The sequence below is a fragment of the Heteronotia binoei genome, chromosome 2, assembly GCF_032191835.1.
Source record: "Heteronotia binoei isolate CCM8104 ecotype False Entrance Well chromosome 2, APGP_CSIRO_Hbin_v1, whole genome shotgun sequence".
Lineage (NCBI taxonomy): Eukaryota > Metazoa > Chordata > Lepidosauria > Squamata > Gekkonidae > Heteronotia > Heteronotia binoei.
In genome coordinates, this window is record NC_083224.1 from 24,020,541 (window position 1) to 24,033,477 (window position 12,937).

The 12,937-nt window shown below is 47.1% G+C and overlaps 1 protein-coding gene across 1 annotated transcript in view; it reads right to left on the reverse strand.

Moving 5' to 3' along the window:
* Positions 1–560: 560 nt before the first annotated feature.
* SS18L1 (SS18L1 subunit of BAF chromatin remodeling complex) overlaps positions 561–12,937 on the reverse strand; it is a 49,707-nt gene continuing 37,330 nt past the window's right edge. Inside the window, exons 10-11 of the mRNA XM_060233223.1 lie at positions 3,924–4,051; positions 561–917 (exon numbers count right to left, since the gene is read on the reverse strand). Of these exons, the coding sequence (XP_060089206.1) occupies positions 891–917; positions 3,924–4,051 (155 nt within the window). The 3' untranslated portion in view covers positions 561–890. The remainder of the gene's footprint in view (positions 918–3,923; positions 4,052–12,937) is intronic.

The following is a 12,937-nucleotide window of genomic DNA, read 5'->3' on the forward strand; positions in this document are numbered from 1 at the left end:
TCAGATCCAAGTCCAACACTCTAACTGCTACACCACACTGGCTCTGAGCGTAAGCCACCTCTGGAGACCCTTTTGGGTTAAAAGGCAGGGTACCAATCAGTTAGTCAACTAATCAAAGCCACGCCTTTTTTTGCAGCAGGAACTCCTTTGCATATTAGGCCACACACCCCTGATGTAGCCAATCCTCCAAGAGCTTACAGTAGGCCCTGTAAGAAGAGCCCTGTAAGTTCTTGGAGGATTGGCAACATCAGGGGTGTGTGGCCTAATATGCAAAGGAGTTCCTGCTACAAAAAGAGCCCTGATCAAACCTATGCCAAATATGCACGATGCAGAACACAAACCCCAAACAAACAAAGAGAGAGAGGATCCTGTTTGCAGGGTGGCTCAGTTAAAATCTTTGGGTTTCAAAGGCAAGAATCTGCAAAATGCAGGACACACATCTGGGCTGATGTTTCATGCTCACCACTGAGGCCTCAATGAAGAATGAAGATGCCGCCGATGCGCATGTCTGATGTATTGCAGAATATTGTAGCCTTTTCCCCCCAAAAGAGGCAGGGGGCTAGGCACACCACTCTGATGACCTCTAAAGCTATTTAAAAACAACAAAGGGGTTGGGGGAAAGAGCCTCTGCATTGTATCAATGTACGATACTATACACAGCACCAAAAATATATCGAACCAGTAAAGCGTTGCCTCGTTACCAGAAGTGGATTGCTTCATATCCAGCGTGAAATGAATACTAGTTCACATACAGATGGTCCTTTGTGCTAAGGGGTAACCGACATATTACGAAGAACCAAAAACTGTCCGTACATCCAAAGTTCAAAAGACGGACATCAATATTGGGACAAATCCAACACAGGTGGGTGTTTTTTTTTTGTTTTTGCCTTTTATTGCTGATAGTTTCCATATTGGCCCTGTTAAATGACGACAGAAAAGGAGATGTTAGGATAAAGAGCAGTGCAATCATTTCTGCAGATCTTCAGAGCACCATGACAAATCAAACACAGGCTGCTTGTAGATAAGGGTTAATGGCCTGGGTTTCCCCCAGAGAGCCGTAAGAACCGATCTGGCAAAGGAGCTGGGAATTATTTCTTGGCTAGAGCTCTTTCAGAGACTCTGACAAACTACATTTCCCAGGCTTCCACAGGAAGGGGAAATGAATGCTACATAGGCTTAATTCTATAGTACTGTGAAGAAGAAGGAGGAGGAGGAGGAGGAGGAGGAGGAGGAGGAGGAGGAATTTATATCCCCACCCTTCACTACCCAAAGGAGTCTCAGAGAGTCTTTCCCTTTCCCTCCCCACAACAGACACCTTGCTAGGTAGGTGGCGCTGAGAGAGCTCTAACAGAAACTGCTCTTGTGAGGAACAGCTCTATGAGAACTTGTGAATGACTCAAGATCACATTAGCAGCTGCAAGTGGAGGAGTGGGGAATCAAACCCGGTTCTCCCAGACAAGAATCCGCACACTTAACCACTACACCAAACTGGCTTAGCAGGGTATATAATTCCTTAAGAGTCCAGCCTCTGATAGATAGGTGAATAGCAGTGTTCCCTCTAAGCTGGGCTAGTGTGAGCTAGCTCGCAGTTTTTTTAGCCTTTGGCTCACACATTTCCATCTTAGTTCAGGAAGGCTGGCCCCAGAGCAAGCTAATTTATGCAGCAGCCAAATGACTCACTCACAACTTTAATGCCAGTAGCTCACGAAGCACAATATTTGCTCACAAGACTCCACAGCTTAGAGGAAGAGTTGGTGGGTAGCCATGTTGGTCTGAAGCAACAAAACAAAGTTTGAGTCCAATAACACCTTTAAGACCAACAACGTTTGATTCTAGAGATAAGCTTTTGTGTACATATGAAGCTGCCTTATACTGAATCAGGCCCTGGGTCCATCAAAGCTCTCCAGGGTCTCAAGCTGAGGTTTTTCACACCTATTTGCCTGGACCCTTTTTAGTTGGAGATGCCGGGGATTGAACCTGGGGCCTTCTGCTTACCGAGCAGATGCTCTACCACTGAGCCACCGCCCCTCCCCAATCTGAAGATTGTATCTGAAGAAGTATGCCTGCACACCAAAGCTTATACCCAGAATTGGTCTTAGAGGTGCCACTGGACTCAAACTTTGTCCTGTGATCCCCTAATGTGGTGCTTGCAGATGTGTTCCATTGTGCCCACTTGCTTCTTTCCCCACACATCTCGCCCCACAAACAACCAGCTAATCTAATCATTCCTCTTTCCTTCAGAACAGTCCTGGGGGTGTCTTGAAGAAGCCCCCATTTGGAAACAACTGCCCGCTCCACAGGAAAGTGCTCGCCTTGAGATCTCCTCTGACATTTTGAGAAACATCCCAGTGTTTCTGTGATAGGACCCAGACCTCGTAGCACCCATTTTGTAAGCAGTCCCACCCCCCCTTCCATGGCAGCTATTTTGTTACAGGGCCCATTGCCTGCTCTCAGAATTCCAAAAGTGCCCACAGGTTCAAAAAGAGTTGGGATCCCTGCTGTAGTGTATATAACTCCTATAAAGGCAGGGTCAGCAAAACTCCTGGAATAAAACTGAGACACCTTTCCATTACGGAGCAAAAACCTTACACACACACCCCTTTTTACACGACTGCAAAAATGCCATTTCCCACTGGCCATTCTATCAAGACCTTTTTTTGGCGTAGGGATGCCACTAACCTGCACATCAGTAACCACCAGTGTTCTCTCTAAGCTGTGTTAGTGTGAGTTGGCTCGCAGTTATTTAGCCTCCGGCTCAGACATTTTTGTCTTAGCTCAGGAAACATGGCCCCGGAGCAAACTAATTTATGCAGTAGCTCACACACTTTAATGCCAGCAGCTCACAAAGTAAAACCTTTGCTCCCAAGATCCCACAGCTTAGAAGGAGCATTGGTAACCGCATGAAAGCGGTTGAAACTGCATCAAGACTATTGTCAAGGTCAGTATAGTCTATGCAAACTGACAGTTGCTTTCCAGGGTTTCTGGTGGAGGTCTTTTGTATCACCTGCTACCTGATCCTTAACTGGATATGCTGGAGATTGAACCTGGGGCCTTCAGTATGCCATGCAGATGCTCTGCCACTAGGGATGCCAGCCAGGGGGCACCAGGAGATTTCCTGCTATTACAACTGATCTCCAGGTGACCAAGATCAGTCTCCTTGGAGAAAATGGCCACCTCAGAGGGTGGACTCTGTGGAATCATACCCTGCTGAGAACATAAGAGGAGCCCTGTTGGATCAGGCCAGTGGCCCATCCAGTCCAACACTCTGTGTCACACAGTAGCCAAAAAACCAGGGGACCTATTGGAGGTCCACCAGTGGGGCCAGGACACTAGAAGCCCTCCCACTGTTGCCCCCACCACCACCAAGAATACAGAGGATCATTGCCCCAGAGAGAATTCCAACAATACGCTGTAGCCAATAGCCAATGATGGACCTCTGCTCCATAAGTTTATCCAATCTCCTCTTGAAGCTTGTAGCTGCCACCACTCCCTGCAGTGGTGAATTACACCTGTTAATGACTCTTTGGGTGAAGAAGTTAGAACATAAGAACACAAGAGAAGCCATGTTGAGTCAGGCCAATCACCCATCCAGTCCAACACTCTATTATCACAAAGTGGCCAAAACCCAGGTGCTATCAGGAGATCCAGCAGCAGGGCCAGAACTCCAGAAGCCCTCCCACTGTCATATCCCCAAGCACCAAGAACACAGAGCATCACTTGGCCCAGACAGAAAGTTCTCTCTATATCCTGTAGCTAATAGCCACTGATGGACCTCTGCTCCATATGTTTATCCAATCCCTTCTTGAAGCTTTCCCCTTCCCAAACCCTACCCCTCCTTAGGCTCCACCCCCAAAATCTCCAGGTACTTCCCAGCCCAGAGCTGTCAACCTATCCACCTCCCGACAGCCACATGCCTAACTTACCTGTTCGTAGCCGTAAGGCCTCTGTTGCTGTGCAGATGGTCCTGTCTGTGATGCTCTGTAAGTTCCGTACTGTTGCCCCTGGCCCTGTTGGTAGCTGGAATATTGCGATGAGGCTCCTTGGGTGGGGCCTGTGAAGAGAAGAGGCAAACCCTTGACAATAGTTCAAGAGGCAGAGCTTTCAGAATTATTGCTGGAGATTGAACCTGGGGCCTTCAGTACGCCATGCAGATGCTCTGCCACTATGGGTGCCAACCACCAGGGGGGACCCGGAGATTTCCTGCTATTACAACTGATCTCCAGGTGACCAAGATCAGTTCCCCTGGAGAAAATGGCCGCCTCAGAGGGTGGACTCTGTGGAATCATACCTTGCTGAGAACATAAGAGGAGCCCTTTTGGATCAGGCCAGTGGCCCATCCAGTCCAACACTCTGTGTCACTTAAAAACATAAGAGAAGCCATGTTGGATCAGGCCAATGGCCCATCCAGTCCAACACTGTGTCACATAAGAGCAGCCATGTTGGATGAGGCCAATGGCCCATCCAATCAAACACTCTGTGTCACATAAGAGAAGCCATGTTGGATCAGGCCAATGGCCCATCCAGTCCAACACTCTGTGTCACATAAGAGAAGCCATGTTGGATGAGGCCAATGGCCCATCCAGTCCAACACTCTGTGTCACACAGTAGCCAAAAAACCAGAGTTCCTGTCTACCAAGCAACTGTCTACCTAGCAGAGAGCTAGTTTCATAGAATCAAAGAGTTGGAAGGGACCTCCCAAGGTCATCTAGTCCAACCCCCTGCACAATGCAGGAAACTCACAAACACCTCCCCCTAAGGTCACAGGATCTTCACTGCTGTCAGATGGCCCTCTAGCCTCTGTTTAAAAACCTCCAAGGAAGGAGAGCCCACCACCTCCTGAGGAAGCTTGTTCCACTGAGGAACCGCTCTGTCAGGAAGTTCTTCCTAATGTTGAGTTTGGTGTAGTGTTTAAGAGCGCGGACTCTAATCTTGGAGAGCTGAGTTGGATTCCCCGCTCCTCCACATGCAACCAGGTTGTTATCCAGGATTCACGGAAAATGGGGTTGCCGGCTCATCAAATGTGCTGTCCTTCCTTCTGGCCTCATGTTTCCCTTCGTCACACGATGCCAAACTTCTCCATCTTGGCACCATGAGAGCAGGATGTGAATCCTGTATTTCCAGTCATCTTAGTTAGTTAGACTAGATTAGAATCCTGTCTCTCCGCTATCCTGCCTAGAATGGAGTTCCTGAAATAAAGGGACTCAAATGGATTTTGCAAAGATAAAATGGCTCCATGTAACTTTGCTCCTGGGACAGATGCGCTATGCCCAGAACATGCTGCTAAACTACTGGAAGTAATTCCAACAACCCCGCATGTTCCAGGCTTCACCCTCCAAAATCCCCAGGTGTTTCCCATCTTGGAGCTGACTATACCCCCAAGCCATGCTCATAGATCATTTTAGACTAGCTAGGCTGCTGCCTAAGAGCACCGAGGCACAGAGTGGTGAAGCTGCAGTACTGCAGTCTTAAGCTCTGCTCATGACCTGAATTCAATCCCGGCAGAAGCTGGGTTCAGGTAGCCAGCTCATGATTGACTCAGTCTTCCATCCTTCCGAGGTTGGTAAAAGGAGTACCGAGCTTGCTGTGGGAAAAGTGTAGAGGACTGGGGAAGGCAATGTAAAAAGTCTGCCATGAAAACGTTGTGATGCGATGTCACCTCAGAGTCGGAAACGACTGGTGCTTGCACCTTTACCTTTTGAGGCTGCTGCCTAGTCACAATGTCTACAAAGGTCCCATCTCCTCTCTTGTCCTAACTAGGAGATTCAGCACCGAGCAAGGGGACAGATCAGCAGTAGTGGATTCTGGGCCTTCCTCTCCTTCAGGGTGCATATGCCATGGGCATCCTGAAGGTGTGGCTTACCTTAGGCTGGCTTTGCTACTGCCCAACTAGCCCTGCTGTGCTCCACCTGTGCTGGTTCAAAGCTGCCCTCTCCCACAAGCAGCAGTGCCTTCAAAAGGCCGGGCTTATTGCTTGCCCTTGATGGAAGCTTCAGCACTGAGTGCGAGAGAGTAAATCAGCAGCAGTGAGCCAGTCAGAGAGGGGATCTCTTGTTTGCCTGCCCACAGCAACTGGTAAATAAGTATGCAGATAGGTCTTCTGCCCACAATGGATATTGCAAGCTGCAACAGGCAATGGTTAACTGAGTTGTCTGGATAAAAAAGTTTCGGCTAACACGGCTTTTACTGTACTTAGAGAGAGCCAGTTTGGTGTAGTGGTTAAGTGTGCAAACTCTTATCTGGGAGAACCGGGTTTGATTTCCCACTCCTCCACTTGCAGCTGCTGGAATAGCCTTGGGTCAGCCATAGCTCTCGTAGGAATTGTCCTTGAAAGGACAGCTGCTGTGAGAGTCCTCACAGGGTGTTTGTTGTGGGGAGGAAGATAAAGGAGATTGTGAGCCGCTCTGAGATTCGGAGTGGAGGGCGGGATATAAATCCAATATCTTCTTTCTTCTTAGCCAGACACACAGCATATTTTGGATCTAGATATAATTTGGCATGAGAACAAGTGATAAAATTGAGAATGCTTTTAAAATGTCAGCATGAAACATCAGCTATTTGCCTTCCCATGCATATACATGGGACTGTGACTGCAAAGGATGGAATGATCCTTGCATCATGTCTAATCCTAAAAGCTGCATTATGCGCAGGGTCCTAATGGTGTACGAGGGCACGTAGGGGAGAGTTAATGCTCAAACTTCCATGCTCAAAAGTGTGTGTTTGTGTCAAGTGCCATCAAGTTGCTCCCAACTTATGGCAATGCTATGAATTCAATGACCCTCCCAAAGCCCTCTTGTTAACAGCCTTGCTCAGGTGTTGCAGATTGAGGGCCATTGTGACTTCCTTGATGGAGTCCATCCATCTCATGTTGGGTCTTCCTTTATCCCTGCTGCCTTCCACTTTCCCCAGCATTATTGTCTTTCCCAATGACTCTTGTCTTCTCATAATGGGACCAAAGTCTCAGTTAAGTCATTCTGGGGAGAGTTCAACCTTGATTTTGTCATTTTGGCAGTCCACAGAAGCCATGTTCCCTCCAAGCTGCAAAGTCTTGTGAGAAAAATTCTACTTTGTGAGCGACTGGCATTAAAGTCCTGAGCGATTGCATAAATGAGTGTGCTCTGGGGTCATCCTTCCTGAGCTAAGACAAAAATGTGTGAGCTGGAGGCTCAAAATCTGTGAGCTAGCTCACACTAACTCAGCTTAGAGGGCCGGATCTGACATAAATGAGACCTTGCTGGGCTGGGCCATGTCAGGTTGGGCAAGCCATGTTGGGCCAGGCCATGTGTGTACCTATTTAAGATTAGGTAGCAGAGATAAATTTTATAAAGAACACAGACAAACACAAATATATATTTTTTAAACTTAAAACAGGTTTAAAACGCTAGCACTCATTGGTCTTAAAGATGCTTTCTTTGTATTTCTCCCATGGGATCCAGGGAACTCGGCGAAGGAAGCTCTGGCTCTTTCCTTCCTTCCACAAGGGACTGTGGGGAGAGCATCAGCCAACAGAAGAGAGACTTGGCTCAGTAGCTCTGCTGTGCAATTGAGAGAGCCTTGCAAAGCAAGCTATTCCTCTCCAAGGGAGGAGCCTCAGACAACAGAGAAAATAGAGATTTTGCTCTGTAGCTCCTGTGCAATTGAGCAAGCCTTGCAAAGCAAGCTGTGACGCAGAAGGAAGCAAGAGAGAAGGAGAAGGAAGCAGATGACAGCCAGTTGCTTGGGGGCCTGATAGGAGCCCTCCGGGGTTCTGCTTTGGCCCTGGACCACATGTTTGACACCCCTGGCTTAGAGGGAACACGGTATAGAAGTACTGCAGTCAACATTCTATTTTTAAACCACTGCTGCTCTACAAGAGGGACCCCACCTATTTTATTTTATCTTCTTGGAAAGCGTCTATGCTGCTGCCTCTCTAGGGAACTTGTCTGAGGAGGTCCTGATGGCTTCCATCTCGCCCTTCAGCGTACTCAGCCATAGCCTGTGCCAACTAGACTATCCCCCACCTTTGCTTTTGGGGTCCAGTAAAGGAGTTGCTGTGCCTAGCAAAGTAGTCTGGTGTGCTACTGTGTTGCATGTGCAGTGCAGGTTGCCTCCCCTGCAACAGTCTTTGCCTCAACATTACCTTTATATTCAGAGAACGTGCCAAAAGTAATGATGCATTCTTTTAGTTCTTTCAGCAGCTCCTTTATAATGAACTGCAAAACCGGGTACAAGATCATTCTGTCCTTCTGCTGTGCTTAGTGCGTGGACAAAGAACTGCTTTATTAGATTCAGGGACTGGATGGCAAAGGCATCCGCTTCCCAAACTCACACAAAGAAGAAGGAGAAGAGGTTGGATTTATACCCTGCCCTTCACTACCTGAAGGAGTCTCAGAGCGGCTTACCATCTCCCTTCCCTTCCCCTCCCCACAACAGACACCCTGCGAGGAAGGTGGGACTGAGAGATTTCTCCCAAGAACTGCTTTTTGAGCAAAAGAGTTCTGAGAGAGTTATGACTGACCCAAGGTCACTCCAGCAGGTGCATGTGGAGGAATAGGGAATCAAACTCGGTTCTCCCAGAGAAGAGTCAGTGAACTCTTAACCACTACACCAAACTTGACTCCAATAATTATGATCGTAAAATCAGAGTTGGAAGGGACCTCCAGGGTCATCCAGTCCAACCCCCTGCCCAATGCAGGAAACTCACAAATACCTCCCCCTAAACTACTGGATGATAGGGGACATCTGATAGGAAGGACTAGATATTTCTTTGAAATCTCTTGATAGCATCGCTTTTATAGAGTCAGACGCATACATTTGTCGTCCACTGTTTGGATTCCCCCAGTGGAAACGGCTGCGCCTCCAAGCTCCAGACACATGGCTGGATCCCATCTGTTACAATTAATATTCTGGGTTGGACATGAATTTCCATCCAGGTGTCTGTGGAAACGGACTCCTCAAAGGACTGACCTAGCAAACCCAGCGCTGTGCCAAATGAATTTGCCTATGCAAATCATCAGAAGAACAGGTACACATCCATTTGCATATATTTTCCTTACAACAGAGGGTTTGTAAGCCCACTGGAACACACCCAGTTGGACCAATCAACAGGCTGGCAGAGAGATCTATGAAGAACAGTGGATGGGATCTGAAGGACCAACCGAAGAATTTTCTTCTGGCGTAAAGACCCTTCTGCCAGTAGAAAGAGCCTCCGGCGCTAGAGGAAACCTTTGCAATTCGTAGAATGGATCCAACTCTCTGATTTATATTGCTCAAAAACTTTGAGGAAAGTCATCTTCACTCTCTCCCTTTTCCCTCTAGGACCATGAGATGCAAAAGAGGAAACTCTCCTGTGTGCTTAATGGCTTTATAGGGAAAAGGATGCCAGCAGATGCAGCTGGTTCTGGACAGGGCGTGAAAAGCGATACTTGTTGAAATTCTGCCTTCTGCACACCTGTCAGAAACCCAAAGAGACCTGTCCCGGTTTGCATCTGGTCACCCTTCCTCCCTCTCTCTTACAAAAAAAAAATATATATATATATAGCGGCAATGCTGTCCCAGTATGACCCTCTTTTAAGGAAGAGCACAACTCAATGGCTGAAGCCCAACCAAATAAATTCTAGCAGATTTACTTTAAAAGTATATTTAAAAGAGTCCCGTGGCGCAGAGTGGTCAGCTGCAGTACTGCAGTCCAAGCTCTGCTCGTGACCTGAGTTCAATCGAGGCGGAAGCTGGGTTCAGGTAGCTGGCTCAAGGTTGACTCAGCCTTGCATCCTTCCGAGGTCAGTAAAATGAGTACCCAGCTTGCTGGGGGGAAAGTGTAGATGACTGGGGAAGGCAATGGCAAACCACCCTGTAAAAAGTCTGCCGTGAAAACATCATGATGTGACGTCACCCCAGAGTCGGAAATGACTGGTGCTCGCACAGGGGACTTTTTAGATGTACTTAGGGGATGTGTATATGTAGGAAACAGTGGCTATTCTTCACTAAGACAGAGCTCTTCCGCCAGGCTTTTCTGCTAGGCTTTTAATTGATCCAGCAGGTGTTCCCTGAAATCATTGCTTCCCCCAGCACCTTTACCATCTAGGTGTTTATGCTATGCTGAACACTACCAGCCTATATGTGGTTTATGATTTCTTGCCAATGGTGTGGATCATGGCTTCTGTTAATTCTGTAATCATGAGATTATTTCGTTGGACGTTGTTTGTTTGATGTTTTGTAAGGTTTTTTAATGTAAGCCGCCCCGAGTCTGCTTGCAGGATAGGGAGGGGTATAAATTGAAAAATTAAATTAAGAGTGCCACACTAGGTGTTCTAGGTGCTTTCAGAGATACAAGATGGCTTTTTGCCTACCTAAGAACTGGACTCAGCTGCTGGGGGGGAAGACACATGAAGACGCGTCTCCTGGCTACGGTTCCCAGGTCTGGGTTGGGAAATACCTGGGGGTGGAGCCTGAGCAGGGTTTGGGGAGGAGAGGGACTTCAGTGGGGTTTAATGCCAGAGAGACCACCTTCCAAAGCATCCATAGGAGAGCCAGTTTGGTGTAGTGGTTAAGCGTGCGGACTCTTATCTGGGAGAACCGGGTTTGATTCCCCACTCCTCCACTTGCAGCTGCTGGAACGGCCTTGGGTCAGCCACAGCTCTCGGAGTTGTCCTTGAAAGGGCAGCTGCTGTAAGAGCTCTTTCAGCTCCACCCACCTCACAGGGTGTCTGTTGTGGGGAAGGAAGGTAAAGGAGATTGTGAGCCGCTCTGAGACTCTTTGGAGTGGAGGGCGGGATATAAATCATCATCATCTTCATTTTAGTATCATCATCGTCTTCATTTTCTCTAGGCAAACTGATCTCTGCAGTCTGAGGAGCTGTAATTATGGGAAATTCCCCAGGCCCCATCTGGAGGCTAACAATGCAAAATGGGAGATTCACGGAACGAAGCTACAATACAAAATAGTCCCGTGAATATTTAACAAACACACAGTTTCACCACATTACAAATCTGTTCTCCAGTTCCAATTCCAAAACCCTTAATGGCATAACAATAACTTCACAAAAAAGGGAATAGAATAAAATCTAGTATAAATACAGTGTAAAGTACTAACATGACATAATGTAGTAATAGTAAAAGACAACTCATTGATCTTAAATATTACAGTAATTGGCACAACACAATACCATAAGAAAAGCTAAACATGAATTTATTCTCAACAACATATATAAATCTATCTCACATGTATACAAGTCTATCTCCAAATATCTTAAAGAGTGGCATCATACATTGTTTCCTCGAGATACGTCATCTATAGGTGACTGAAGGTTCTATCTGGAATTGTTTACACTACCAACTTTGGCATAGACTGCAATGCCAGGACTTTGAAAGGTATAAAAGGTACAAAAATATCAGCGTATTTGGCAATTTGACTATGTATCACTATGAAGCAATGTATGATGTTATTTGGATATAGACTTGTATACATGTGAAATGGATTTATATATGCTGTTGGGAATAGATTTATAGCGTGGTGAAACTGTGTGTTTATTAGATATTCATGGGACTATTTTGTATTGTTGTACGCACCTGGAGACTGGCGTCCCTGTTTGGGGGTAACAGCCTAGGGAGGGCGGGGTTTGGAGAGGAGAGGGCTCTCAATGGGATACAATACCATAGAGTCTGTCTTTCCTAGCAGTTATTTCGGAGCGCTTTGAAATTTATCCAGGAAGAGACTTTTTGGCATTTGAAATTTATCCAGGAAGAGACTTGAGTAATAAGGCACAAGCCATTTTGCTGAATTGTGGTATGATACAGACTTTGAGAATAAGTGACTTGAGTGGACTTTATTTATTAACACAAGTTTATATATCTTGAGGTTTATGAACACAAGTTGATACATACTGAGGTTTGATTTATACTGAGATTCAGGACCTTTTTTTGTAACAGGAACTCCTTTGCATATTAGGCCACACACCCTGATGTAGCCAATCCTCCTGGAGCTTACAGGGCTCTTAGGACAGGGTCTCCTGTAAGCTCCAAGACGATTGGCTACATCAGAGGGGCGTGGCCTAATATGCAAAGGAGTTCTTTCTACAAAAAAGCTCTGCAGATTGCTACAGTAAGGGAACTGGAAGCCCTTTGTCCATCTTTGGGTCCAATTATAGACCACTTCAACCATCGCTCTCAGGAAGATGTTGACAGGATCCTGGCTGCAATGAAGCTCACCACTTGCCTCCTTGAACCATGACCTTCCTGGCTTATTAAAGCATGCAGGGATGGCATCTGGGAACCCAAATGGGAAAATTCTTGGAAATTTGGGAGTGGAGCCTGGGGAAAATGGAGTTTTGGGAGGAGAGGAACCTCAGCGGGGTATAATGGCATAAAGCCCATCCTCCAAAGTAGCCATTTCCCCCCCCCCCCCAGGAGAACTGATTTCTGTACTGGAGAGAGAGGGTTGCCAGCCTCCAGGTAGAACCTGGGGATCCCCCAAAATTACAGCTCGTCTTCAATCTCCTAAAGAAAACGCACCCCACTGAGGTCTTGTCCTTCCCAGGACAACCCCCAAATCTCCAGAAGTTTCTCAATGTTGATCTGGTAACCCTACATGTCCTCCCATGCCCCACTGGTGACCAGGAGGGATCCAGAAATCCTTTATGGAGATCAGTTCTAATTCTGGGAAATCTCCAGGCCCCACCTGGATGCTGGCAACCCTACATGGTACTCATGATGACACCATAGCCAGCCCGTGCAGTGAACATATGAGCATATGAAGCTGCCTTCTACTTAATCAGACCCTCAGTCCATCAAAGTCAGTATTGTCTACTCAGACTGGCAGTGGCTCTCCAGGGTCTCAAGCTGAGGTTTTTCACGCCTACTTGCCTGGACCCCTTTTAGTTGAAGATGCCGGGGAATGATTGAACCCAAGCAGATGCTCTACCACTGAGTCACCGTTCCTCCCCAGTGTGCCTAGGGGTTGGCA